The sequence below is a fragment of the Somniosus microcephalus genome, chromosome 7 (genome assembly GCF_052327205.1).
Source record: "Somniosus microcephalus isolate GS21.2 chromosome 7, FLI_Smic_1.0, whole genome shotgun sequence".
NCBI classification, from domain to species: Eukaryota; Metazoa; Chordata; class Chondrichthyes; order Squaliformes; family Somniosidae; genus Somniosus; species Somniosus microcephalus.
Window position 1 is genome coordinate 133,954,318 of NC_140993.1, and position 26,715 is coordinate 133,981,032.

At 45.2% G+C, this 26,715-nt stretch overlaps 1 protein-coding gene across 2 annotated transcripts; it reads right to left on the reverse strand.

Annotated features, from left to right (window-relative positions):
• Positions 1-10,015: 10,015 nt before the first annotated feature.
• On the reverse strand, positions 10,016-17,344 carry penkb (proenkephalin b). Of its 2 annotated transcripts, XM_085992977.1 has the most exons (4): positions 17,252-17,344; positions 17,016-17,129; positions 16,197-16,337; positions 10,016-10,985 (listed from the first exon to the last, which is right to left on the reverse strand). In XM_085992977.1, the coding sequence occupies exons 3-4, from the start codon at positions 16,332-16,334 to the stop codon at positions 10,326-10,328; spliced, it is 798 nt and encodes a 265-aa protein (XP_085849103.1). In that variant the 5' UTR covers positions 16,335-16,337; positions 17,016-17,129; positions 17,252-17,344; the 3' UTR covers positions 10,016-10,325. The 2 variants fall into 2 exon arrangements, with proteins under 2 accessions (XP_085849103.1, XP_085849104.1); XM_085992978.1 differs by lacking the exon at positions 17,252-17,344 and having other exon boundaries at positions 17,016-17,193.
• Between the last annotated feature and the right edge of the window lie 9,371 nt (positions 17,345-26,715).

Here is a 26,715-nt window from a genome sequence, read left to right on the forward strand (position 1 = left end):
GAGGCACGAGCTGGGCAGACGCTTCTGCCTCAGCCTCCCCGGGGACAGGCGACCCCTGCCATTCGCTCGCGATGGTGATAGCGGTGGGGTGGGGCGCAGCGCCCGCGGCGGGCGACGACTCCCCCTGACCGGAGGGACCTTCCACCTCCCGGTCCCCCCCCTCGTCCCAGGAGTCGCGCCTTCGCTTGAGTGCGGAGGGGTAGAGGGAGGCCTCCATGTCTTCAGGGGCCTCCCCTGCTCCCTCCAGAGGAGCGAGTTCTTTGGGTCCCCCGGACCCAAGCCCGGCCGCAGGTTCCGGTGGTCCCGCCTCGGCGGTCGCGGCCACGGGCTCAGGCACGGGGTCCCCCCCCGCTCCGCACTCCACGAACAATGCCGCGATGCTCTCGGGCGGCAGGGGGTCCATATCAAAGGGTTCGTCCTCCTCGGGGGGACCCACCCTACGGTGTTTGTTCTTGCCCAGCGCCTTCCTTCCGACCGGACCTCCCTCCTCCCCCCTGCCGGAGGCCTGGATGACGTTGGCCTCCGACGACGACCGCGCCCCGTTAGCTTTTGTTCGGGAGGGGGCGCGGCTAGACCCGGAGGGAGGAGCGGCGGCGGCGCCAGCCTTGGTCGCGCCGGTCACCCTGGCGGCTTTGGAGGTGGGGCAGTTTTTCCGAACGTGCCCCACCTCCCTACAGGCGTGGCACCGCACGCCGTCCGTGGTCCAAAAGACGCGGTACGGGGTCCCCCCGTGGAGGACCGTGAAAGCCCCGTCCGTCTCCCCCTCCCGCGCCAGCTGGATAAAGGCCTGGCGCCGGAAGGAGAAGACATGGCGAAGGCTGCTTTCCCGGAGCCCGAGCGGGATCGGGGAAATCCCTGACCTCACCTCCCCAAGTTGACGAAGGTGGGGGAGGAGGAGCTCACCGGCGATATAGGGCGGGACATTCGACAGGACAACCCTCTGCGCGGTGGCCTCCAGCGGGTCCACCGGCAGGAAAGTCCCGCCCACGGTGAGCCCCTGGGCGATGGCCAGCCCCACCGCCCGCTCGGACTCCAGGGAGAAGACAGCCTTCCCGTACATTTTTGAGGCGGCGACTATGGCCGGAGGGCCGACAACCCCGGCCATAGCCTTCACGCACGCCTCAATATTCATGTTGGGGTGGGTGTAGCTCTTCACCCCGAGCTTCATGGTCATTAGTCGGAACGGCGACGGGGCCGCAGCAGCAGCGGGAGCAGCCCCGGCCTTGGCCGCCGCCGCCGCATAGGTCATTGCTGACCCCGTCACCGCCGAAGAAGTGCTCGCCATAATGGGGCGGTTTTTAAGGAAGAGCCACACACACCCCAAAAGTCACAGGCCCTAAGATGTTAATGGCCTCGGTAAATGTGTCTTTCCCAGAGCAGAGGGAGTGTAAATTAACTGGCCCGCCTCTCCCCTTGATGGTATTAATTGGGAGGGGGGCCCTTCCTTCCCTCTGCTCAATGGGTAATTTGAAAAAAAAAAAAAAAAAATATAAAAAAGGTGCCTATTGGAGAGGCAGAGAGAGGACAAGGAGAGAGAAAGAGGGGGATGGGAAGGAGGGGGGGCCGCAAAGGCAGGGTCCTCACTTAAGGTGTTGGTCGGTGGGTGGGCGTCGGCTGGGTGCACTCCCCCGATGGAATAGAAAAGTCTTTCCGATGGTCTTCGGGCAGGGGGAGAGGATGTCTTCACCTGGGTAGGCTGGAAAAAAAGCCCAGGCTCAGCCCACACCAGGTCTTCTTGGTATGGAGGAAAACAAAACTTCACCTGGGCAGGCTCCAGCCAACCCAGGCCAGGCTTTCGGCCCGTCTTCTTTCCTCCCCCCGCCTAGGATGTAAAGTCTTTAGGGGGGAATGTACATAGACACCCACCTGCAGATGTTTCGAGTTGCAGCTCCTCCACTCCTTCCACGTGGAGCTGTTTGGTCTCCTCTCTCCCTCTCCTGGGCTGGAGGCCGACTTGGGAGGCAGTGATGAAAAAAAGCCCCTCCTGTTGGAATGCTGGCCTCCTCCTCTGTCCTCTCCTCCGTCCTCTCCAGGCACCTCTGTAAATGATGTAGGCTGCTAGTAGTAGTGGTGCTCCCCACAGCAGCAGGAGCTCAGGAACAGCACAACCTTCTCCTCTCACTGCTGCAACACAATGAGCTCCTCTGAGGGTGCCGGTCAGTTGCTTCACTAACCCCTAGATGGCACCTTCACTGGTGGGTTTCCCTTTATTAATTGTTACTTGTTTCTCCTGTTTATTAGTTAACTGATTTTTATCTGGTTTATTGGTTTCACCTGTTTTTGCTTGTATTTAAGTTCTGTGGTTTCTTCCCTCTGGGCTCAGTCCTGACAAGGGAGTTAGCCTTGACTAGGTGCTCAGTTGTGGACAAGCCAGTTGCCCTGTGGTAGCTTGTCTTGAGCTCAGTTTGGACAAGCCGGTTGCCTCATGGTAGCTTGTCTTGAGTTCCTATCTTGACAAGCCGGTTGCCCTGGGGTAGCTTGTCTTGAGCTCAGTTTGGACAAGCCGGTTGCCTCATGGTAGCTTGTCTTGAGTTCCTATCTTGACTAGTCATTTGCCTATGTGGTAGCTTGTCTTGAGCTCCTATGTTTTGTAACTGTTTACCTGTGTGATTCTAGTAAAGTACTGTTATTTAAGACTGCATATCTGCTTCTCGCCTCGTCTGTCTGCACTTGGGTCCAGAACCAGCCTCGCCCGGACAGCACGGCCCCGTGTCTACACGGCCCCGTGACACCAACCCTGACACCATCTGCAAGTGGTGACTGACCATCAGTTCTCACAGTTGCTGTTGTGAGGTAAACAAATACACAGCATTTCTGAGAAGGACCCAGGGCAAGAATTCATTTGCTCAAGAAGTGCTCAGAGTTTCAGACGAGTGCTACAAGGCAGGACATTGACACCGCTGCAAAGCTTATTGGTGCTGGAGGTGCCACAGTAGGAGTGGCTGTTTCCAGTGCTGGTATTGGAAAAGTCTTTGGTAGCCTTATTGTTGGCTGTGCCAGAAATCCTTCTCTGAAGCAGCAGTTGTTCTCGTGCGCTATCCTTGGATTTGCCCTGTCTGAAGCTATGGAACTCGTCTGTTAAATGGTCACCTTCCTGATTTTGTTTGCTATGTAAGATTTGCTGATGACCAGAATAGCCTAATCAAGTACAAATGTAATTGATATTTCACTGGTTCCCACAAATATGTATGTTGGTGTCATGGAAATGTACATTAGAATAGAATCATAGAATGGTTACAGCACGAGCCCATGCCGACTCTCAGCTTGTCCCACTCCCCTGCCCTTTCCCTGTAACCCTGCAATTTTTTTTCCTTCACATACTTATCCAACTCCCTTTTGAAAGCTGTGATTGAGTCTGCCTCCACCACCTTCTTATGCAGAACCGAGGATGACTTGCCTCCGCCACACTTTCAGGTAGTGCATTCCAGATCTTAACCACTCACTGTGTAAAAAAGTTTTTCTTACGTCGTCTTTGATTCTTTTGCCAATCACCATAAATCTGTGTGCCCTGGTTCTCGGCCCTTCTGCCAATGGGAACGGTTTCTCTCTATCTACCCTGTCCAGACCCCTCATGATTTTGAACACCTCTAACTAAACTCCTCTCAATCTTTTCTGCTCCAAGGAGAACAACCCCAGCTTCTCCAGTTTATCAACATAACTGAAGTCCTTCATTCCTGGAATAATTCTTGTAAATCTTTTCTGCACCCTCTCTAAGGCCTTCACATCCTTCCTAAAGTGTGGTGCCCAGAATTGGACACAATACTCCAGTTGGGGCCAAACCTATGTTTTATAAAGGTTCATCATAATTTCCACACTTTTGTACTCTATATAGGGTGAAAAATTGGGTTGGTTTGTGTCTCTTGTTAGCACCCCCGGGGTACACTAATGGGGCACCTGCCCCCTTTCACTTTTGTACGCGTGGTGCCAGCCACGAACGCTCAGCCTGGCACTCCTCATGGCACCCTGCTCCCTGGTGGTCCGGCAGGGCGACGGTGTGCACAGTGCTAGGACTCCCCCTCTTTAATCAGAGAAGGAGGCCTGCAATGATGCGGCACTATGTGCCGCTGCGCATGGTGTGGCTGCACGTAGTGCTGTGCAATTCAGTAGGAGCGCCCCAAGCAGGAGGTGGAGTGCTTTCCAGTAGAGCCCCACCTCCTGCTTGGGGCGCTACTACTGAATTTACGGGTGGGGGGGGGGGAGGGCACTAACTTTTTTGGGGTGCTAAAGTTAGTGTCCCCGCGACATTAGCACCCTAAAATGGGCGCAACCCAATTTTTCCCCCATACCTCTATGAAGCCCAGGATCCTGTAAGCCTTTTTAACTGCTTTCTCAACCTGCCCTGCCACCTTCAATGATTTGTGCACATATACCCACAGGTCTCTCTGTTCGTGCACCCCCTTTAGGATTGTACCATTTAGTTTATAAGTCTGCTCCTCATTTTTTCTACCAAAATGCATCACTTCACACTTTTCTGTGTTAAATTTCATCTGCCACGTGTCCACCTATTCACCAGCCTGTCTGTCTTCCTGAAGTCATCACTACCCTCACTGTTCAATATACTTCGAAATTTTGTGTCATCTGCAAATTTTGAAATTGTGCCCTGTACACCCACATCCAAGTCATTAATATATATCAAGTATATAGTGGTCCTATAACCGACCCCCGGGAAACACCACTGTATACCTTCCTCCAGTCCAAAAAACAACCGTTCTCCTCTACTCTCTGTTTCCTGTCACTTAGCCAATTTCGTATCCATGCTGCCACAGTCCCTTTTATTCCAAGGGCTTCAACTTTGCAACTTTTCAACTTTACATTGAAATAAATGGAACAAAAATCAGGCAGCATCTACAATGGATGGGTAACCTGCTCTGCTAGGTTACTGCCCAGGTAGTGAAGTTGAAAATTACTTCCAAATTATTTAGGTCTGGCAATAGAAGTTCAGAAACAAATTGACTCTGTTATAGACTCAGTAATCCAATACCTCAGCATATCTGCAGTACTGCAAGGCAGTGATAATGATTAATCAGTCAACCTGTCTTCTACTGGTACCTGAAAAGTAGATGTAGTTGGCACTAGGAATCTTCTCAATCTGTCTGTCAAATTTAGTTCAATGGAATGAAAATCAGGTTAGTTGTACAACAGAGGTGAGATCCACTCCACTAGATAATCACCTAGGCAGCGAAGGTGACAATTACCTCCTATGGGAGAGATTTTCGGATCAGTTCAGAATGGGCGTGATATCAACAGTGGGCCTTTGGTGCTTGCCCAGGGCCAGAGTCGAGAGGCTGAATGATTTCCATGCTTGGGTCTCATTTTAATTTTTCTGGTGACTGCGGGCACCAAAGGAGCACTCCTCTGATGCCTGCTGGTTTGGAATTTGTAGAATTGGCTGGCTTCTGCACAGAGCTGGTTGGCAGGTAGGGCCTGTTGGGTGAGGGGAGTGATTCTGGAGAGGTTCGGTGTGGGGGGAGAATGGGCCTGCAGAGGACCAGAAGATAGTGGAGGGGATTTTTCGGGGGTCAGCGGGTGCAATCGGTGGTGGGTCGGGTGGGAAAAAACATTTTTTGACAACGGGTCGGGACTCATCTTTACATTTTACGAGGTTGCCCATGGGGTCCATGCTGCTCAGGGATCATGTCAGGTAAGCAGGTTGTGAGTTGTATGACCAAGGAATCATCTCATTACTTGACAGCTGAAAATGTGCTATAAAAGCTCCCATCTCACAGCTGTTCACTTTACAAACTCAGAAGCTGTTGCTTACTGCATTTGGAAGACAGATTGAGCTTTATGCAGGTTGCAAGTGTTTGGAGTAAACTCTCTATCCAGTGTCACCTCATTGGAACAACCTCTCTCACCATTGACAGATCGCTTCTGTCATCTCAAGTTCACCTGCCATCAGCATCAGTGCCCTTGAAACTATCTCGGTCTTCAGAATCCCACCACGATCAGCCCCAAAACAGCATCACCAGGCATACCAGCAGCACCAACAACAACACCAATCTTCTCTGCAATCAACTGATGCTGCACAGGACACAGGGCATCAGCACCTGACCACATTGCTGCCCGGAAGACCAGGGATGGCCTCACCATAGCCAGATTTACTTCACTTGATGCTATACACCTTGGCTGTCGCATGAAGCACCAGGTTGGCACCACCCCACACCGACAACATAAAGCACCCCTACAATGCCCAAGCTATTCCTTTCATACTCATGACCATTGCGGGGGGTACTGTTATGTCTCACCATTCACTGCAACTCACTAAACCACTTCCAAAGGTGCGCACAAATCTGTCCAAGAACACAAAGTTTTGAAAATAAAGGTTTCAATGTTTGACACCACATTAACAGAAACTTTACATGAACATTGCATAAAACACCCAAGTGCCTACCCTTGTGTGTTGTTAGTTGGTATGCTTGCACTAGGATGAGGGTGAGTGTGAGGGGTGGCTACTGAGATGGAGAAGTGATAATGTAGATAGAGAGGGATAGGTAGAGGTGCAAGGTAAGTTGGTGTGAGTAAGGATGTGTAGGAGTAGGGTAGGGAAGGCAGAGTGCTGGGGATGTGATGAGTGGCACAGCAAGATGAGGTTGAGTGTAGCTTTGTATTAACGTTTTGTGATCTACTGAGATCATTGAAAGGTTTGCGCCACTGCAGCCTGGTCTTCCTGACAACATCCCTGCTTGTGTCCTCCTGTGCAATGTGCAATCAGGCTGTGTTGGTCTCTTGGGGAGGTCTCTTCCACCCATTGGAAGGGAAGAGCGCCTCCCTGCGTGCTGTGACTCCCTCCGTAAGCATATGGAGGGAGTCATGGGAGGGTCTGGGTGCAGCCGTGCTCCTCTGAGTGGTGCTTGTCAGTGTTTGCAGTACCTCACTGCTGTAGGACACTGACAGCACAACTGCCAAAATCAATTTGCGCATGGTCCCTTTAAGGAAACATGTCATCAAATGATGTAATCAGGTCCATTTCCTTCAATTGGCAGACAAATGCGCTGGGTAGATTTAACAAGCCCAATTAGAGTAAAATCATTTTGGACAGCGGGTTGGAGCCAGCAGCGGGGTTGGAACCCACCACTGACGTCGCCTGCCATGGACCTGCCGAGATAGGGGAAATTGCGGCCAGAAAGACTGACCTTTTTGGAGCAGCTTCTAGTGATCCCTTTAAGGATCATTGATTAGGCCTCTGATCACCTGGTACTAGTGGGACTAATATGCACTTCCAATGCTCCCAACAAAATATTCCAGGGTACTTGACTATTAGAAAAGACATGCAGAATGGAAAAGGAGGGAGAGTAGCCCTGATAATAAAGGATGACATAAACACAGAAAGGATCTTGGCTCAGAGGATCAGGAAGTAGAATCAGTATGGGTGGAGGTAAGAAATAACAAGGGGCAGAAAAAGATAGGAAGGTAGCAAATGTAATTCAAGAAAGGAGGGAGAGAGAAAGCAAGGAACTACAGGCCAGTTAGCCAGACATCAGTCATCGGGATAATGCTGGAATCCATTATTAAGGAAGTGGTAACAGGGCACTTAGAAAATCATAATATGATTCTGCAGAGTCAACATGGTTTTATGAAAGGGAAACCGTGTTTAGCAAATTTATTAGAGTTTTTGAGGATGTAGCTAGTAGGGTAGATAAAGGGGAACCAATGGATGTAATATATTTGGATTTCCAAAAGGCATTTGATAAGGTGCCACATAAAAGGTTGCTATGCAAGATAAGGGCTCACGGGGTTGGGGGTAATATATTAGCATGGATAGAGGATTGATTAGCAGACAGAAAACAGAGAGTTGGGATAAATGGTCATTTTCTGGTTGACAGGCTGTAACTAATGGGGTGCCACAAGGACCAGCACTTAGGCCTCAGCTATTTACAATCTATATTAATGACTTAGATGAAGGGACTGAGTGCAATGTATCCAAATTTGCTGATGATACAAAGCTAGGTGGGAAAGTAAGCTGTGAGCAGGACACAAAGAGCATGCAAAGGGATATAGACAGGTTAAGTGAGTGGGCAATAAGGTGGCAGATGGAGTATAATGTGAGGAAATGTGAGGTTATTCACTTTGATAGGAAGAATAGAAAAGCAGGATATATTTTAAATGGTGAGGAAGGGCTTTGGTGAGACCACACCTGGAGTCGTGTGCACAGTTTTGGTCTCCTTATCTGATAAAGGACATGCATGCCTTAGAGGTGGAGCAATGAAGGTTCACTAGATTGATCCCTGGGATGAGAGGGTTGGCCCATGAGGGGAGATTGAGTAGATTGGGCCTATACTTTCTGAAGTTTAGAAGAATGAGAGGTAATCTCATTGAAACATATAAGATTCTGAGGGGGATTGACAGGGTAGATGCTGAGAGGTTGTTTCCCTGGCTGTAGAGTCTAGAACAAGGGGGCATAGTCACAGGATAAGGGTCGGCCATTTAAGACTGAGATGAGGAGGAATTTCTTTACTCAGAGGGTTGTGAATCTTTAGAATTCTCTACCCCAGAGGGCTGTGAATGCTGAGTCATTGAGCATATTCAAGGCTGAGCTAGATAGATTTTTGGACTCTAGGGGAATCAAGGGCTATAAGGATTGGGCAGGAAAGTGGAGTTGAAGTCGATGATCAGCCATGATCTCATTGCATGGCAGAACAGGCTCGAAGGGCCAAATGGCCTACTCCTGCTCCTATTTCTTATGTTCTTATTTCCTCCCCCATTTATCCATGAAAATTGCAATTGAAATCCTACATTCGGCTTATTTAAAAAGCCTCCCACCTGTTTTAGGCAGGAGCGCTGGACACCCATTTAAAGGCCTGCCTGAAAATTGAATCAGGTAAGCAAATGGTTGTACAAGATCCTCACCAGATTTCCCTCTGCTGGTCGCCTCTTTTTCAGCCAAGAAACGAGCAGCCAGCAGTTAAAGAAAGAAGAACTTGGATTTATACAGCACTTTTCACGACCTTTAGACGTTCCAATTTGCAGCCAATGACATACTTTTGAAATGTAGTCATTATTCTAATATAGGAAACACAGCAGCCAATTTGCGCACAAGGTTCCACAAACAGCAATGAGATAAATGACCATATAATCTGTTGAAAATCTCCCCTCTATATGTTGGAGATCATAAGTAATATTTAACATTGAATCCTATGGCTACAAAAGTTTATGTTATTTGCCAAAAAATATTAGCAACAATAAGCACAATAGATTAATGGCAATGTGTTATGACCCATTTTTTTATCCTCCATAGTCTTATGTATGTGGCTTGAATCACTGCAGCCTTTGTTGTGCTATCTTTGAAGAATTACAACTTCTCATATTACTGTTACCATATTGTTTTAGGGCTCATTTACATGCAGCTGAGACTGATCTGACTTTGTTAGCTGCTGTTCTGATTCCAGCCAGACAGAACCTTGTTTAGATTGCTTGCCTCCTTCTTGGCAGGTACTTTAACTGTTCTGTTTAGAAGAAAGCACTGCATTCTCCTGGATACATGCATGCACAGAATTGTCTCTCAAAAGTTAGACATTTCATTGTTCAGAGAGCTGGGAGGGGAGAAACACTGTAGTCTATACATTTAAGTTAAGGTTAGGTAGGTTTACAAAGTCTTGGGGTTTGATCCAGTTTGGATTTACACTCCACGTGTTGTCAACCCAAATGAGTCTACTCTGTACGGGGAATATCACTTCACTTCACTCCAAAGTCAATTCTGGTCCTTGCTTCAGATTTACAGGTTGTTGGGAAGCAGCAGTCACTTTGCACTGAAACTGAACAATCTCATGTTGCCAGAAAACTCATACATAGATGCTTATATTGAGACACTAAGTTTACTTGAATTCTATACTAATAAGCCACTGTGGGTTATATTGGCACCCATTCATCAATTAATGGTGTGTCAGAAAGATGCCCAATTGTAGAAGAAAATGTAAATACAAAAACTTGAAAAATGGAAAAGGTAGTGAGATTTCACTGTTAAAAATATAATTACTAGTTTGAGTAAAAGATCAAATATAAAAAATGCACAAAACAGTTTCTAATTTTGCAGTTAGATTTATTTGAATATGTACAACTAGGCAGTTGAGATTTTATCTTTGTCTTACATTTAATGAATATTAGACAACATTTAACAAATTACAGTTTGAGAAGAAAGTGCACAAAGAAGGCATACAATTAAATCTGACAATCTCATCTTGACTAAAGGCAACATAGATCTGCACGTAACATGTAGGTTGCAGGTCGCCTGTTCTTGGTAAACTAAACAGTAAAAAAACCACCTGTACATTCTAAGCAACACAGTACACTTAAATATGAGAACAGAGACAGTCTTTCTGATTGTACGTCTAAATTCTCATAAATCCACCATATCTCTTTTCAAGTTCAGGGACTTCTTTGGAATAAATTTCACCATCTTCATCAGAAGGAATGAGAGCATCATTCCAGCGTTTCATAAATCCACCATACCTTTTCTGGTAATCTGGTTTACCAAATCTTCTCATGAAGCCCCCATATCTCTTTTGCAATTCTGGCAAATCTTCTAATTCAGGGCTTCTCTTGAATCCATTCATGAATCCTCCATACCGCTTCATGATCTCGCTGCGGCTATCAGAGTCGCTGTGGTCCAAGTAATGCTTCCGTTCATTGAGCTCACTTAAGTTTAGCAGCTCTCTCAGAATGTCAGCAGAATCTACTGAAGAAGCGCTCTCAATGTTCTTCTTCATAAACCCTCCATATCTCTTACTCAGTATCTCTCTTCCCTTATTTTCATCGTCGACTTCGGAAATATACGTGTCACCGCTGTCTCCTTTTTTCATGAAGCCTCCATAGCGCTTCATGAAGCCGCCATACCTTTTGCTCAAAAGCAGGCGTTGCTCTTCTTTTTCTTTGTCATTTTCAGGAGAACTTTGACTGTCATCGTGGAGTTTGTTGACTTCTTCTAGCTCCTTACACATCCCCCATGCCTTTCCTGATGGCAGCTTGCCTTCACACTCTAATGTGCAACTCTGAAATAAAATAACATTTACGTATCAAATAATGCATAATTTATACTGAAAAGCAGCATGGCAATCAAACAGGTCAAGGAGACATCGACGGCCAAACAAGTTCCTATATTTTATTGTTGTAAAATCTATTACAGCTCCCTGGCCTTGCTATGTGTGGTAGAGTGAAGAGTTCAGTTGCATGTGATACATACATTTAGCAATTTTATTACATCATTTTGTGATATAATTCAACTTCTTTACCCAAGTTCAGCTGATGTGGGAACAGTCAGCCAACTTAATAAAAACATTTTCTGAAATTTCACCAACTCCAAGAGCAGCAATGTCTTGAGAGCACCCTCACCACAAGGACTGCAGCAGTTCAAGGAGAAGGCCCACCACCAACTTCTCAGGCCAATTAGGGATGGGTAATAAATGCAGTCTTGCCAGTGTTGCCTCATTCTGAGAACAAAAAAGCTCCATCAGAGTTTCACTGGACCATTTTTGGATGATGTATAATCTGTGAAAGTGGTTCATTTCTCATTTATATTCAGCACTAATTGAGAAATTATTTTTTAAAAATCTGGAAATAGTTATGCAGCTAGACAATAATTACACATTAAATAAACTAACAGCTAAACTGCAGATTATGGCTGGATAAAATTCCAGAGGCTAGGTGAGGGTCATTAATCCCTTAGTAACAACTTCAACTCTGCTTCACCCAATATGTTAGCAAAATGCCCAATATGTCATTGGGCATCCAGTAAAAAGTATATAAACTGAACTGGCCCATATCAACTGCAGGAAATATGAGAATAGAAAATGGATACACATGAGTAACTTCACACACTATTGCCCTAGGGTTCAGATGACTGTTCACATTTGAAGGCTTCAATGTAATTGTTGTCTTGGATTACATTAAATATTTGTTATTTTCGAATGATTTTTTTACATAGCCACATTTTTTGTATTATGATCTTTTTAAAAAAAAGAAACAGAGAAGGCACGGATTGTGCAGTGGGTTAAATGTCCAAGGTTCGAATCCAGCCCACGCTAATGGGATAAAAGTTTTCTGGCTGTTAAGGTTTTATGTAAAATGAGTTTGGATAATCTCAATTCAGTTCCCAGAGGCGTTAAATTGCACAAATTGTCCGTCATTGACGGTAAATTGTAATCTGGCTCAGGACTACGATACGGTTGGGAACGGAATGCAAAGATGTTGCACTGGTTCAGGAGGGGTACGCTTCTGAGGTTAGGGCTAAGGCATGCTGGGGCATTATCTAACCCGGTATTGCTTGACGATGAGTATGAGGAAGTTTTAAATTTCCTAATACTAAAATTATTCGTCTTAAAAAGATCAAATATTATATTTAAAACAGGGGGCAAGACAGTGAACATGCAGTTGTGTAATCGAGTAGTCCAGTGGGGCGGGTTACAGTCCAGCTCCAGCAATCAGCATCACAGGACAGTGGCTTCTTGAGGAAGACGAAACGATATTTGTGTGTTTACTTAGCACATATTTAACTTAATAATAGTTTGGATGAAAGTGCTGTCAGTCACGCATTAAATGCTGTTATTTGCCTTAAGCAACTAAGCAATTGCCGTTTAGGTAAAACAATTGTATATTCTCAAAACGGGACATCATTTCTGACAGTCCCCCCCCCCCCCCCCCCCCGATATAATTCTCTAAAACCAAACAGCTGGCCACTAACGAAAGGTATTAAAATCCAATAAAGTACTGGTGGGCCGGGCTTTTTCTAGAAAACTGAAATTGTAAAATTGTTGTGCACAAGCGGCCGACGTTGCTCGTGTACCATCAGCGAGAACAGACATTCAGCACTCAGCCTAAATTCTGGCTCTCAATTCGGTCTTCCGTCCAGACAGCGGCGCAGTCGAATCCTTTACATGAAAAGCTAGGATGTCACTGAAGTTGCGTAAATACAAACCTGGAACAGGTTGGCTTACTAGTAGAGACTGAGCAAGATGTTTGTTTCAACCCTTCATTAATTGCAATTTCCCCCCTCATCTTTTAAACTTATTAAACAGGAACGATCTTTGGAGAGCTGTTAATGAGTTAGCAATCTTCGTCCGATTCAGCTATATTGATGTATGAACATGAAGTAAACAACTCTTTACCTGGTTTGAAATGTTTCAGCGTTGTATACGCGATACAACCCCAGATTCAAGATTCTGCCTGCGCCAACTACATATTGTACAGTTTATATCAAGCTGGTTTACTCTTATTTCAGAGTGTATCCCAGATTTTATATTGTCCGTGGACCCATGTGGAGCCTGAATGCCGAGTAGAGCAACCAGGCTGTATTTGCCCCTGAACACCACCATCTTTATGGGGGAGGGAAGGGATAGTTTCCCCCACAGTCTGTACAGAACCACATTTTTAAAATTTAATTCTCGGGATGTGGGCATCTCTGGCAAAGTCGGCATTTATTGCCCACCCCTGGAAGATGGCGGTGGGCATTTTAATTCTTACTGCATTAACATAAATTGACTTAAAAAAGTTTTGAAATGAAACAATATAAACATCATTCTTCCCACTCTATTGAAGTTTTGTAACATTGATAACACTCTTATGTGATTGCACTGAATTGGCTGATCGCGGTCTCAGTTTCTGATACATTCCCAGAGCTGAGAAATGCGTCGCAAACTCAGCCGACACTGATCAGCATGACAATCATCCGGTTACTATTTAGTTCAGTCCATGCCCCCGAAAATAGATTTCCACTATGATACGGCCGCCAGATTGCCTTCCAACGCCGCTTCTTGAAGAATACTATCTCTCCAGTACGCCTGGTTAGTGGAAGAATATTGCAATTCCTCATCTTTTCATCTACCCACATTTAAATTCAATGGTTCAAAGAAGCGGATTGTACTCTGCTGGTAGGTTACTGCAGATAAGACAGCCTGGAATTTGGTCGGAAGATTTAGCATCACTCCGATTATCTATTCATTCGAATAATTGGTTCTAACAAATAATTAATATTCGCACTTTTACCCGAACCTTTCTTTTAATAAAAAAAGCTAAATTCATAAAATATCAATATTTCTATTTTTTTGCAAAAACAAAGCATATTGCATGTGTGTACCCTCCACAAGTAAACAGAAGTAAAATATGTATATGCTGTGTTCAGCACCTGCTGCCGAGAGGAAGAATGCACAACAATGGAGCACGGGTGTCTTCACTGGTGTATTATTGGGTGCTGGTTATTGGCGTCCCTGCTGTTTGAAGGCCAAGGCTGGCAAAGTTCACTCTTTTAAAACGTATTACTCCGCACCACGGCCCTTTCATGCCCGTTTGGACCAGTGTGTCCCTCCGTGTTTAGTAACTGTTACCTGTTAGAAACATCTGTGTTTCATATCCGTCTTGTTTTTTGTCGTAAACGGGTCGCAGGTTTGCTCCTCATCACCGATAAATTCGCCTGTCGGTGACTTATACCTAATTATAACTGGAACACGGAATTTTAATTTCAGTGGCATTTCTGTGCTGTAAAGGAATAAGCAGGCTCTACAGAAAAACCTGCAAATGCTGGAAATCTGAAAGGAAAAGCGAAAATGCTGGAAACAATCAGTTGGCCAGTCAGCATCTGTGAAGAGAAGACAATTTAACGTTTCGTGTGTAACCTTTCATCAAAACTGCATCGGGAAATATGAAATGATCTCTTTTTCTCCACACCGGCTAACTGATCTGTTGCGTGTTTCCAGCGTTTTCGGTTTTTGAGGCGGGATATACAAATGTTCTCATACTGAATTTAATAAATTCTCCACAACATGTAATTTCCCAACATGGAGAAAAGTATGTTAAATTAATGTATTTGCTAGTTTATCTCACCGTTAGGTCCCCCGTATTATTCATTCGTCGAGGGCTTTCTTGGAGCACTGAGAACAAAGATTCACTCTCCCGACTAGTCTGCACTGGGCACTCCCAGCAGGGCCAGTTAGGAGTCATGGGGCAAACTGAGTGTAATGTATTGCGGCTCAGCGCTATAACACCGGGGGCTAAATGACCGAATGCTGTTGTCAAAGTTTTTCATGATGTCCTTACTGATGTTAGGCTCCTATTATCTTATTTAAAACCACCCTACATCACTCAGACAGTGAGAGTGGATTATCATTCAAGTAAAAACGTCCATTGTATCCCAGATTGTCTTTATAAAAGGCTGGTGCTTTTCTCCAAACTGAGCCTGAAGCTCGTCAATACTGAGAGTTCATAGCGAAGAGTAAAATAGAGTCCCGCCCACTGTTCAAAACAACAAATTGCCGAGAGCCTGGGAGTGGGATTTACCGAGATTGATTTACCGAAGTTGTATTTGTTGCTGTTTCCTGGTCTCCGGGAGAAAGTCCGGGAGTACAAACATGATTCTTCACCTGAGCTGATGGTCCTAGGCTACTTGTCACATCCGCTACCTGTCTTTATCTATTTAATATAGCTCTAACTTTTAAGTGAGTTTTTTTTTATTCTGGCGGGACAATACTATCGGTGATTAATCTGGGAAAGCCGAAATGTTCGTTTTGTCCGGAGCCCCCTGTGCGGAGCTTGAACTGCGCGGGATTTACCGGATTGTTTTGTGCAGCGAGTCACAGTCCGCGATAGTTGGCGCTAGTGGAACTTCAGAGCCTCGATTGCTATTCTAGACTTTTTCTGTCTTTGGATTTAGAAACATAGGAACTGGCGGCTGTTTAACGGATAACCTTGGCGTTGGAGGAGCGGAGGGACAACTGACTAAGACCAATCGGTATGATGATTTTAGAACCGTGAAATGCTGTCACTCTCTGTCTCAGTCTTATCGTTCAATGCCATCCTTTCTGTTTCTTTCCCGTCTCTTTCTCTCACTCCCCACCCCAAGATTTATCGCCTCCAACGCGCTCACTTTACCCATACACCACCCACTCCCCCATCGATCCGCTCTCTTCGCTAACTCAGAGCACAGCTGCTACAAACACTGCTTTGGTTAAAACAAATGATTCAAGTTAATATGAAAATCATCATAAAATATTTGACTTCCTAAGAACTCCCAACCACATCAGAGCCCTGGCGTTTCCATAGGGCTGTCTCTCTAATGCGGTATCAGGGAGCTGACAGGATACAAGGTTGATAACCCAAACTTCACATTGACATTAGGGTATCACACCGTGGGCTTCCTAAAGCAGTCAGCACAGCGGATGTGTATGTGTGTACGGTGGGTGTGTGTGTAATTGTTGGCGGCTGTTTAAACTCACCAGCGGGTTAAACTCAGTCGAGTGGCCGGCCAGATGGTAGGCGCAGTAAGCGCAGTCCTGGTCACAGTCTGCCCCGACCCCCACGAAGGAGGCACACAGCACCATCACCAGGCAATGGCACTTCCACAGTAACGCCATGAGCTGTAAATGCAACGCAGAATACAAAATATACTTAGCCGAGATACTGAAAGGAAAATTCATGTCTTTATTTAAACCTTATTCTGCCTTGGTGTAAGATCTTCACATAATTCTTCACCACATCAATCAATACACGTAATCACAAAATACATCAGGTTTTGGATATTCTCTGCTGATCTATAGGCTGCAGTTCCTCTATAGAAGCAAAATCATAAATAGCCGTTTTGTAGAAGGAAGATCTTTATCTTGAGAGGTTCTGTTCATCGGCTAGACCAGCAGTTCTTCCAAGTCAAAATAAAAGCTAAATTCAAAACAATAGGCTCTGCCCAAATGTATACTTTTACATAGACAGCGATTCAGCTGCAACACGATGTGTCAAATGTAACTACTATGCAAGAAGAGATTAGTAAAGGATGAACATTATGTTCTCATTTCATTGTTTATCACCATCTCTATCTGGAAGAAGAGTTTATACATAAACTTACTTTTGACTCCGAGCGTAGTACATCAACCATGCTGAAAGACCAAAGGTTATTTCAGCTAAAAAAAACCCGCTCGATACATTTACAGAGAATTGCAGTTTCAGTGAATGCTGAAAGTTCTACTGTTCATGTTCACAAGATACCAGGAACACAAGAACTATGCTGTGTCTCAAAAGACAAGAAGCTGCCTTGCACCTACCTTTGTTGTAGCCTTTCTGAGAATGAAACTCGTCTGAAGCTGGACGTAGCTTTTCTGGCTCTTGCAGACTTCAGCTGGTATTTATAGAGGGATGCGCCGATCTCCGGAGATAACCTGGAAAATAGACAAATGCCCCGCAGTTATAGCAAGCAGTTTGCCAGTCTACTGATACCCAACTGTCTCGCCCCACGCCTTTAAGTAAGGGCGGGTCACTGTGGGCAACTGTCAATCCTTACCCAAGCTGTCAGGTTCTTAACATTTACAGCGCGTGTGATGGAAGCAACTCTATGTAATGATCACAAGAAGCAAAACAGTTGCCTGGAGGTCCCATGACGCAGAACGCACGGACTTTATCTTCTACGACGCGTGACACATTGCCGCCTACAGGGACAACACACTTCAGGATCAAATTGGAGAAAAAAAGTGTGGATTTGTAAATGAAAGATAATCGATTGCCCCCAGTCGCATTTTTAAAGGCTGTGTAGGATGAGACGGCAGGGAGCATTCACATTCCAATACAAAACCGCTACTCTAAGAACACATGTAGAAAACCACAGCAAAGCAACAAGTGAGACGTGTTCACTTGTAAAGTATCTCGGAGCAGTTCGCAATTGTGATTAATGAATGTCCGAACTAAACGCGACTGAAAGGGATTGTGCATTTAGAGCTGGATTTAGAAGATAGCAAAGAACAAGTTAGAAGTATATGTAAAATCCAGTTAGTTATTTTGGTATTGAGTGATCTGGTACATTTCGTATTATCACAAGCCTCAAAGCAGGATTGCACGAAGGTGGATGCAGGCCGCAGGCTGTATCCGATATATAACGCATTCAGCGTGAAGATCTGTAGAATAACAACAAAATGGGCACATTTTAGATTAAGCTGATTTAATTTAATGTATTTATATATATTCTAATTGGGAGTTTATTGGAGCTGGATTCCATTCTAAAGCCCAAAACAAAATTTCCCTTGTTATTTTGACTGCATCCTGTGCCGAGTCTACCTGTGATCGTGTGCTGGTAACTAGCGACAACAATCATTGTGGAGAAGATCGCCAAATAAAAGCAATCCCGGCAAAAGCTTAAGCTGTTTACAAAAGTACATTTTATGATACCAATTGGGCATTGTTATATGGACGGCAGTCAGCACGATTCAGGGATTCCCACCTATCCATTTTACATCATGTAACGCTAACTTCTCCAGCTCCCCAATACGTGAACTCAAGTGTTCAAGAGTTCTCAGTCCAATCCGATTTTATTTGGTTGAAATCCCGCGTTTTGTAGTTATAATCCAGAGGAAGCCGTGGCATTTTGTCAACGTGCCAGCCTGGCGCTAGAACTGCGCATATTGCCAGACTTTATTAGTCAAACGTAAAATAAATGTAAAAAAAACCCCATATAAAACAGGCAGCGTGCACTATGTGTATCAGGGATAGGCCCAGAGCTACTGCTTTGAGATTGGAAACACAACAGGGCTATGCTTTTCTACAATAAAGGGTTAATAGCCCTTACTTTATAGAAATGATGAATGACATTTCCCCCCACAAGTTTCCGTCTCATTCGTAACGGTTAGTGTCGGTGAATGTGTACGGGTTAATCAAATATTTACTCAACGGTGCTGTTCTCCCACTCAGCGGGCTCCATGAAATCCCTCTGTGCGGGAGCAGCAAGCACACAGAAGGATCCGGCAGGGGTGAATTTAGCGTTCGCCTGGGAGCGGTACTGGTTGGAGAATTTAAACTGCTGTTTTGGCACTTCTCAAGCAATTTCAATGTAACCAGTAAAACTGGCAAATATTTCTCTATTCGTGCAGTGTACAGAGAAAGATTTTGCAAAGCTCTTGTACACATTTGGTCTAACGGGGAGAAGGGATCTGTCAAGTCTCAGAATGCTTAATGAAAGCTCCAATCTAAACGATTAATAGCTTTGTTCTCCTAACTCAACTCCTCAAAGTCTGGACCCGAGCCAATTCCTGCTGTTCGCCTGGCTCAGTCCAAGCCGCTTTATCAGCCTGGATCCAACATGATTTCCACTAGCAAATTAAAGAAATTACAGCTGACTTGTGAGGTGGCGGGTGTTAACGCCGAGAAGGTGTCTAAATGTAGGTTGTAAGGAAAGCTGTGTTAGTTTTGTCATTTTATTATATGAATGAAAACAAACGCTTAAAAGGTTAGCAAATGAGGAAAAAAATCATTCCCCAGGATTATTTTCACTCAAGTAAGAAGGTGCACTGTGCAGTAGCATCTTGAATTCTATGCAGTTTTCCACCCTGTACTGGTGCCTATTAATGCCTGTAGCTCAGCCCATTTATCACTCGTGAGAGGGGAGAACGGCATTTAGCCCCTTTCTCCCATTTAAGATTGGCAGCACCATCAAAGCACTAAGATGATATCATAAACTGCAAAAATGAAACTCGTGCAGTTGATAAATGGCAATCTAACCTTGCGATTGCATGCTTTAATTTCTCCCTTAGCCATTCTTATACATCATTTTTTGGGGTGGTGAAAATTGTCAGTTTTTGTGATTACTTAACAAGTTCTTTGTTCCCTGATGATTATTATCTTTGTTACTTCATTTTGGTCTTTTATGACTGGTCAAATATGATAGAGAGGAAGGCATGATTCTGATCTGTGGCAATCTATCAGTAGATGTACATCTAATTTTTTGACAGTGCTGTGGGGGAGGATGCCTTTGTAATCTTTTGTCGAGTGTGCATTTGAAGTCTAGCTGATGTAGTGGAGGTGAGTGTGGGAAGAGAAAAAGTCAAATCTCTTGTGGCGTGTGTCTCTGTCCCTGTTCATCTAATGGGGAGAAGGAATGCGACAAAGTCCCAGAAAGTTTAATGGAAGAGGACAATCTACTAGTTGGCACACACCAATAAATACTGTGTCAGTCATGGCGGTCTACTGGTTGGCATACCTCAGAGGTTAGTGCAGGCTCATCCCAACTGGAAACTGGTAAGCTTCATTAGATCTTCAAGTTTGGATTTGGAAGATCCTATTTCTAGACCCTTAGAATGCACAGCATAAACTTAGAATGCCTCTCAATAACAACAACAACAAGAACTTGCCTTTTGTATGGCACTTTTAACACGGTAAAACATCCCAAGACACTTCACAGGAGTGTAATCAGACAAAAATTGACATACTGAATATCCTGGATCAGACACATTAGTATGTCATAGTGCATAATTTCTATTTAAATTCCATTCACACAATTAAACTATTATCACTTATAATTAATTTCAGTTTATAATTTTTGTAGCCCTCTCCAAATTAACAGCGACTGACAAGTTAAGTGTAAGTTCTATTCATTTGATTGTGTGATTTACCAGTGGGAGTTGGGTCAGGTTTGGACCAGCAGCGGGAGTTGGGTCAGGTTTGGACCAGCAGTGGGAGTTGGGTCAGGTTTGGACCAGCAGTGGGAGTTGGATCAGGTTTGGACCAGCAGTGGGAGTTGGGTCAGGTTTGGACCAGCAGTGGGAGTTGGGTCAGGTTTGGACTAGCAGTGGGAGTTGGGTCAGGTTTGGACCAGCAGCGGGAGTTGGGTCAGGTTTGGACCAGCAGTGGGAGTTGGGTCAGGTTTGGACCAGCAGTGGGAGTTGGATCAGGTTTGGACCAGCAGTGGGAGTTGGGTCAGGTTTGGACCAGCAGTGGGAGTTGGGTCAGGTTTGGACCAGCAGTGGGAGTTGGGTCAGGTTTGGGCCAGCAGCGGGAGTTGGGTCAGGTTTGGACCAGCAGTGGGAGTTGGGTCAGGTTTGGACCAGCAGTGGGAGTTGGGTCAGGTTTGGACCAGCAGTGGGAGTTGGGTCAGGTTTGGACCAGCAGTGGGAGTTGGGTCAGGTTTGGACCAGCAGTGGGAATTGGGTCAGGTTTGGACCAGCAGTGGGAGTTACATAGAAACATAGAAGATAGGAGCAGGAGTAGACCATTCAGCCCTTTGAGCCTGCTCCGCCATTCAATGAGATCATGGCTGATCATCCAAATTCAGTACCCTGTCCCTGCCTTCTCCCCATATCCCTTGATTCCTTTAGCCTTAAGAAATATATCCAACTCTTTTTTGAATATATTTAATGAACTGGCCTCCACCGCCCTCTGTGGCAGAGAATTCCACAGGTTCACCACTCTCTGGGTGAAGAAATTCCTCCTCATTTCAGTCCTAAATGGCTTACCCCTTATACTTAGACTATGACCCCTGGTTCTGGACTCCCCAGCCATCATAAACATCCTTCCTGCATCTAGTCTGTCCAGGCCTGACAGAATTTTATAAGTTTCGATGAGATCCCCTCTCAATCTTCTAAACTCCAGTGAGTATAAGCCCAATCGACACAATCTCTCCTCATACGTCATTCCTGCCATCCCAGGTATCAGCCTGGTGAATCTTCGCTGCACTCCTTCCATGGCAAGAACGTCCTTCCTCAGGTAAGGCAACCAAAACTGCACACAATACTCAAGGTGCGGTCTAACCAAGGCCCTGTACAACTGTAGCAAGACATCCTTGTTCCTGTACTCGAACCCTCTTGCTACGAAAGCCAACATACCATTTGCCTTCTTAACCGCCTGCTGCACCTGCATGCTTACCTTCAGCGACTTGTGCACAAGAACACCCAGGTCTCTTTGCACTTCCCCTTCTCCCAATCTATTGCCATTCAAATAATAATCTGCCTTCCTGTTTTTGCCACCAAAGTGGATAACCTCAAATTTATCCACATTATAGTGCATTTGCCATGTTTCTGCCCAATCACCCAACCTGTCTAAATCGTACTGGAGTTTCACGATATCCTCCTCACAACTTACCCTCCCACCCAGCTTTGTGTCGTCTGCAAATTTGGGTCAGGTTTGGACCAGCAGTGGGAGTTGGGTCAGGTTTGGACCAGCAGTGGGAGTTGGGTTACCGAGTGAGATGTAAACCAGCATCCCCCTGAATCCACCATTGTTTTCTGTCAGTACTTTGTTCAAACCTTGACAACTGCTCATCCTTCTGATTACTAAATCACGGCTCTGAATATATACTTAAACTTTCTTTGTAAGCCTGATTCTAAAAGATTCCATGCAAATTTGCCTTGAACTAGGTCTTACTGTCCTTTACAAGCATTTTTTGGGAGAATTATATCTCGCAATACATTTCAGCATGGAATAAAACCCTATGGTAGAAACATGAGAAACATCTGCTAACAACTTCCTAGTGATTTCACTCACCATGGCCAGAATTTTGCTGACGCTCAGAGTGCGGGTTTGGAAGTGTGTCCACCGTCAATATCAAAAAGATTGACAGCAGGTCAGTATTCTGCTGTAAACCCGCCTCCTTGTCAGTTTCCCAAGTGTCTGGTCTGTCATCTCTGAACAGACCCGACACCAAGCGACGGGTCAGCCAATTTAGATACTTAAAAGCTTGTTAAAAGGTGGTTAAGCACCATTTTACCATGTACTTACCATTTTACCAGCTTTTCCACGAGTTTCCCAGAGCACGGGAATCATATCAGGTAAGTAGGTCGAGTGTTGTGTCAGCATGGAATAATTTACTAACCTGACATCTGGAAATGGTCTATGAAAGCTTCCATTTAATAACTGTTCACTTCCAAGGTTAGAAGCTGTTGTTTACTGCATTTAGAAGACAGATTGAGCTTTATGCAGCTAGCAAGTGTTTGGAGCAAACTTTCTATCCAGTGTCACCTCATTGGAACAACCTCTCCCACCATTGACACGTTGCTTCTGTCATCTCAACCCCACCGGCCATCTATTCCATCAGCATTGGTGCCCTTGAAAAAAATCTCACCTTGGTCCTCAGAACCCCAACACGATCAGCCCCAACACTAGCATCAACGGGCACACCAGCAGCACCAACATCCAAAATCAACTGATGCTGCACTGGACACAGGGCATAATCACCCGTGCACATTACTGCTCAGGACATGAGCGATGGCCTCACCATGTCCAGATTTGCTTCACTTAACATTGTACACCCTGGCTGCCACATGATGCACCAGGTTGGCACCATCCCACACCAGCACCATAAAGTATCCCTACAATGCCCAATCCATTCCTTTCACACTCATCACCATTGGGGGGGGGGGGGGGGAACATTATGTTTTACCATTCACTGGAACTCACTAAGACACTTTCAAAGGTGCACATAAATCTGTCCAAGAAGGCAAAGTGATGAAAATAAGGATTTCAATGCTTGACAACATATTAACAGAAACTTTACATGAACATTGGTTAAAGCACACAAGTGCCTACCCTTATGTGTTGTTAGTTTGAGTGATTGGACAAGGATGAGGGTGAGTGTGAGGGTTGGCTAGTGAGATGGGGAAGTGATAATGTAGATAGAGAGGGATGGGTGGAGGTGTAAGATAAGTTGGTGTGAGTAAGGATGTGCAGGAGTAGGGTAGGGAAGGCAGAGTGATGGGGATGTGATGAGTGGCACAGCAGGATGAGGTTGAGTGTGGCTTTGTACTAGCGTTTCATGATCTAATAAGATAATTGAAAGGTTTGTGCCACTGCAGCCTGGTCCTCCTGATGACATCCCTGCTTGTGTCCTCCTGTGCAATGTGCAACCAGGCTGTGTTGGTCTCCTGCGGAGGTCTCTTCCGCCCATGGGAAGGGAAGAGGACCTCCCTGCGTCCTGTGACTCCCTCTATAAGTATATGGAGGGAGTCATAGGAGAACCTGGGTGCAGCCCTGCACCCCTGTGCAGTAATTCTCCGTGTTTGCAGCTGTTCAATGCTGTAGAACACTGACAGCACAACTGTCAAAATCAATGTGGACATGGCTCCTTTAAGGAAACCGGCTGATGACGCGTCATCAGATGGCGTCATCAGACCCGTTCCTTTTAATAGGCTGGGAACCTTGCACGGTGGGCTTAACAAGCCCAATCAGGGCACAATCACTTGGAGGAGGCGGGATGAAGACGGGAGCAGGGTTTGAGGCCGCTGCCTACTCTGACCGCACCGGACTCGCCACAGCTGGCGAAATCACGGCCCATGTCTACTTCTTTACCAGAAAGGAAAAGATAATTTTGTTATCCACCGACAATGCTCTCACAATACATTTCTTCTCAATTTTAATACAGATTATTGGTGTAGTCAGTACTGGTCTGGAAAATGTACCTCGACATATGTGACTGCACTATAAAAGTTAAGTTATATTGAAAAGGATTTTATTGACTAACAAAGACAGACTGGATCAGGTCCAGATAGAATAGTAGTGGGTAAACATTCTACTGTGTCGTTCCTGGCATTCACAGGGAGTGCACATCACAAAATAACACACTCCCAGTTTATGTTTTTTCACTCATTGGGGTGGATTTTCACTTGCTTTACCTGGTATTAACGGGGCGGTAATAGCCTCCAAATGGGGACGCTAGTCTTACCACCCCTTTAATTCTGATAATGCGCTGGGGTACATTTTCAAAGAGCCTTACCTACCTGCCAAGGTGCCTGCCTGTTTCAGGTGGTAGACTCCATTTAATATGCAAATTGGCATCCTATGATGTAAATAGGACCCCATTTCCATCTTAGGTTGGAAATGGTCAGAGCCTGGACAGTGCAAGTTCCGATCAGTTCCATGGGCAATGGAGCCGAAAAGGCCTAGCAAAGGCAAGGTTGGAATTATTTTCATGGAGGAGCAATAGTTCTCCTGTGAACCCCACAAAAATAATCTGGGCTGCTGCAACCCTCCATGATTGCAACCCTTCCCGAACTTACCTTACTGGCAGCCCAATATTGATAGGCCTCCATCTGGTGAACCACATCGGGATGCCCATTTGGTGCCCCGCAGCTTGCCTGCTCAATGTAAATGAGGCTGACGCCTCAAAATCAAGGCTGCTTCTTCACTTCGAGTGCTAGCATTTGGCCGATTAGCACACTCTGCTAGTCGGTCACCAAAAAGTCAAAATTAACTCCTTTATCTTTAATAGATGCCAAATCCTGGGCAGGATGTGCGCAGATTGCAATATGCATTTCCAGTGTATGCCAGCAGTAGCACAGAGGAATTTTATATATTTTTAAATTTCTATAGGGATATTGAGAAAATTGAAAAGTGTTGTTCTGGTTATAAAGGCAGAAAAATAAAGCAACAGATTAAAACAATGTTGTAGGAGCTAACAGCTCAGTGGACAGGGTCACTGCATGTACAAATATTTTGTATCAGTCTTTACAGTAAAGGACACTAAAAATATCCCAACACTGGACAAACAGGGGGCAATGGGGGGGGGGGAGGAGCTAAACACGATTAAAATCACTAAGGAGATGGTACTCAGTAAAATAATGGGACTTAAGGTGGATAAATCCCCCGGACCTGATGGCCTACATCCTAGGGTCTTGAGAGAAGTGGCGGTAGGGATTGTGGATGCATTGGTGATCATTTTCCAGAACTCCCTGGACTCAGGAAAGGTCCCGGCAGATTGGAAAACTGCCAATGTAACACCCTTATTTAAGAAGGGAAGTAGACAAAAAGCTGGAAACTATAGACCAGTTAGCCTAACATCTGTGGTTGGCAAAATGTTGGAGTCCATTATTAAGGAAACAGTAACAGAGCATTTGGATAAACATAATTTAATAGGACAGAGTCAGCATGGTTTTATGAAGGGGAAGTCATGTTTGACAAATTTGCTCGAATTCTTTGAGGATGTAACATACAGGGTGGATAAAGGGGAACCAGTGGATGTAGTGTATTTGGACTTCCAAAAGGTATTTGACAAGGTTCCACACAAAAGATTACTGATCAAGATAAGAAATCATGGGATTGGGGGTAATATACTGGCATGGGTGGAAGATTGGCTATCTAACAGAAAACAAAGAGTTGGGATAAATGGTTCATTCTCAGGCTGGCAATCAGTAACTAGTGGTGTTCCGCAGGGGTCAGTGCTGGGACCCCAACTCTTTACAATCTATATTAACGATTTGGAAGAAGGGACCGAGTGCAACATATCCAAGTTTGCCGATGATACAAAGATGGGAGGGAAAGCAGTGAGTGAGGAGGACATAAAAAACCTGCAAAAGGACATAGACAGGCTAAGTGAGTGGGCAGAGATTTGGCAGATGCAGTATAATGTTGGAAAGTGTGAGGTTATGCACTTTGGCAGAAAAAATCAAAGAGCAAGTTATCATCTAAATGGAGAGAAACTGCAAAGTGCTACAGTACAAAGGGATCTGGGGGTCCTGGTGCATGAAACACAAAAAGTTAGTATGCAGGTGCAGCAGGTGATCAGGAAGGCCAATGGAATCTTGGCTTTTATTGCAAGGGGGATGGAGTATAAAAACAGGGAAGTCTTGCTGCAGTTATACAGGGTATTGGTGAGGCCACACCTGGAATACTGCGTGCAGTTTTGGTTTCCATATTTAAGAAAAGATATACTTGCTCTCGAGGCGGTTCAGAGAAGGTTCACTCGGTTGATTCCGGAGATGAGGGGGTTGACGTATGAGGAAAGGTTGAGTAGGTTGGGACTTTACTCATTGGAGTTCAGAAGAATGAGAGGCGATCTTATCGAAACATATAAGATTGTGAGGGGGCTTGATTGGGTGGATGCGGTGAGGATGTTTCCACTGATGGGTGAGACTAGAACTAGGGGGCATAATCTAAGAATAAGGGGCTGCCCTTTCAAAACTGAGATGAGGAGAAACTTCTTCACTCAGAGGGTAGTAAATCTATGGAATTTGCTACCCCAGAGAGCTGCGGAAGCTGCAACATTAAATAAATTTA

Excerpts from the sequence above, each read along its gene's own strand:
- penkb (XM_085992977.1), bottom strand. The coding sequence starts at position 16,334 with ATGGCGTTACTGTGGAAGTGCCATTGCCTGGTGATGGTGCTGTGTGCC. Across the intron at positions 10,986-16,196 it reads CGACTGAGTTTAACCCGCTG|AGTTGCACATTAGAGTGTGA; the intron begins GTGAGTTTAAAC and ends ATTTTATTTCAG.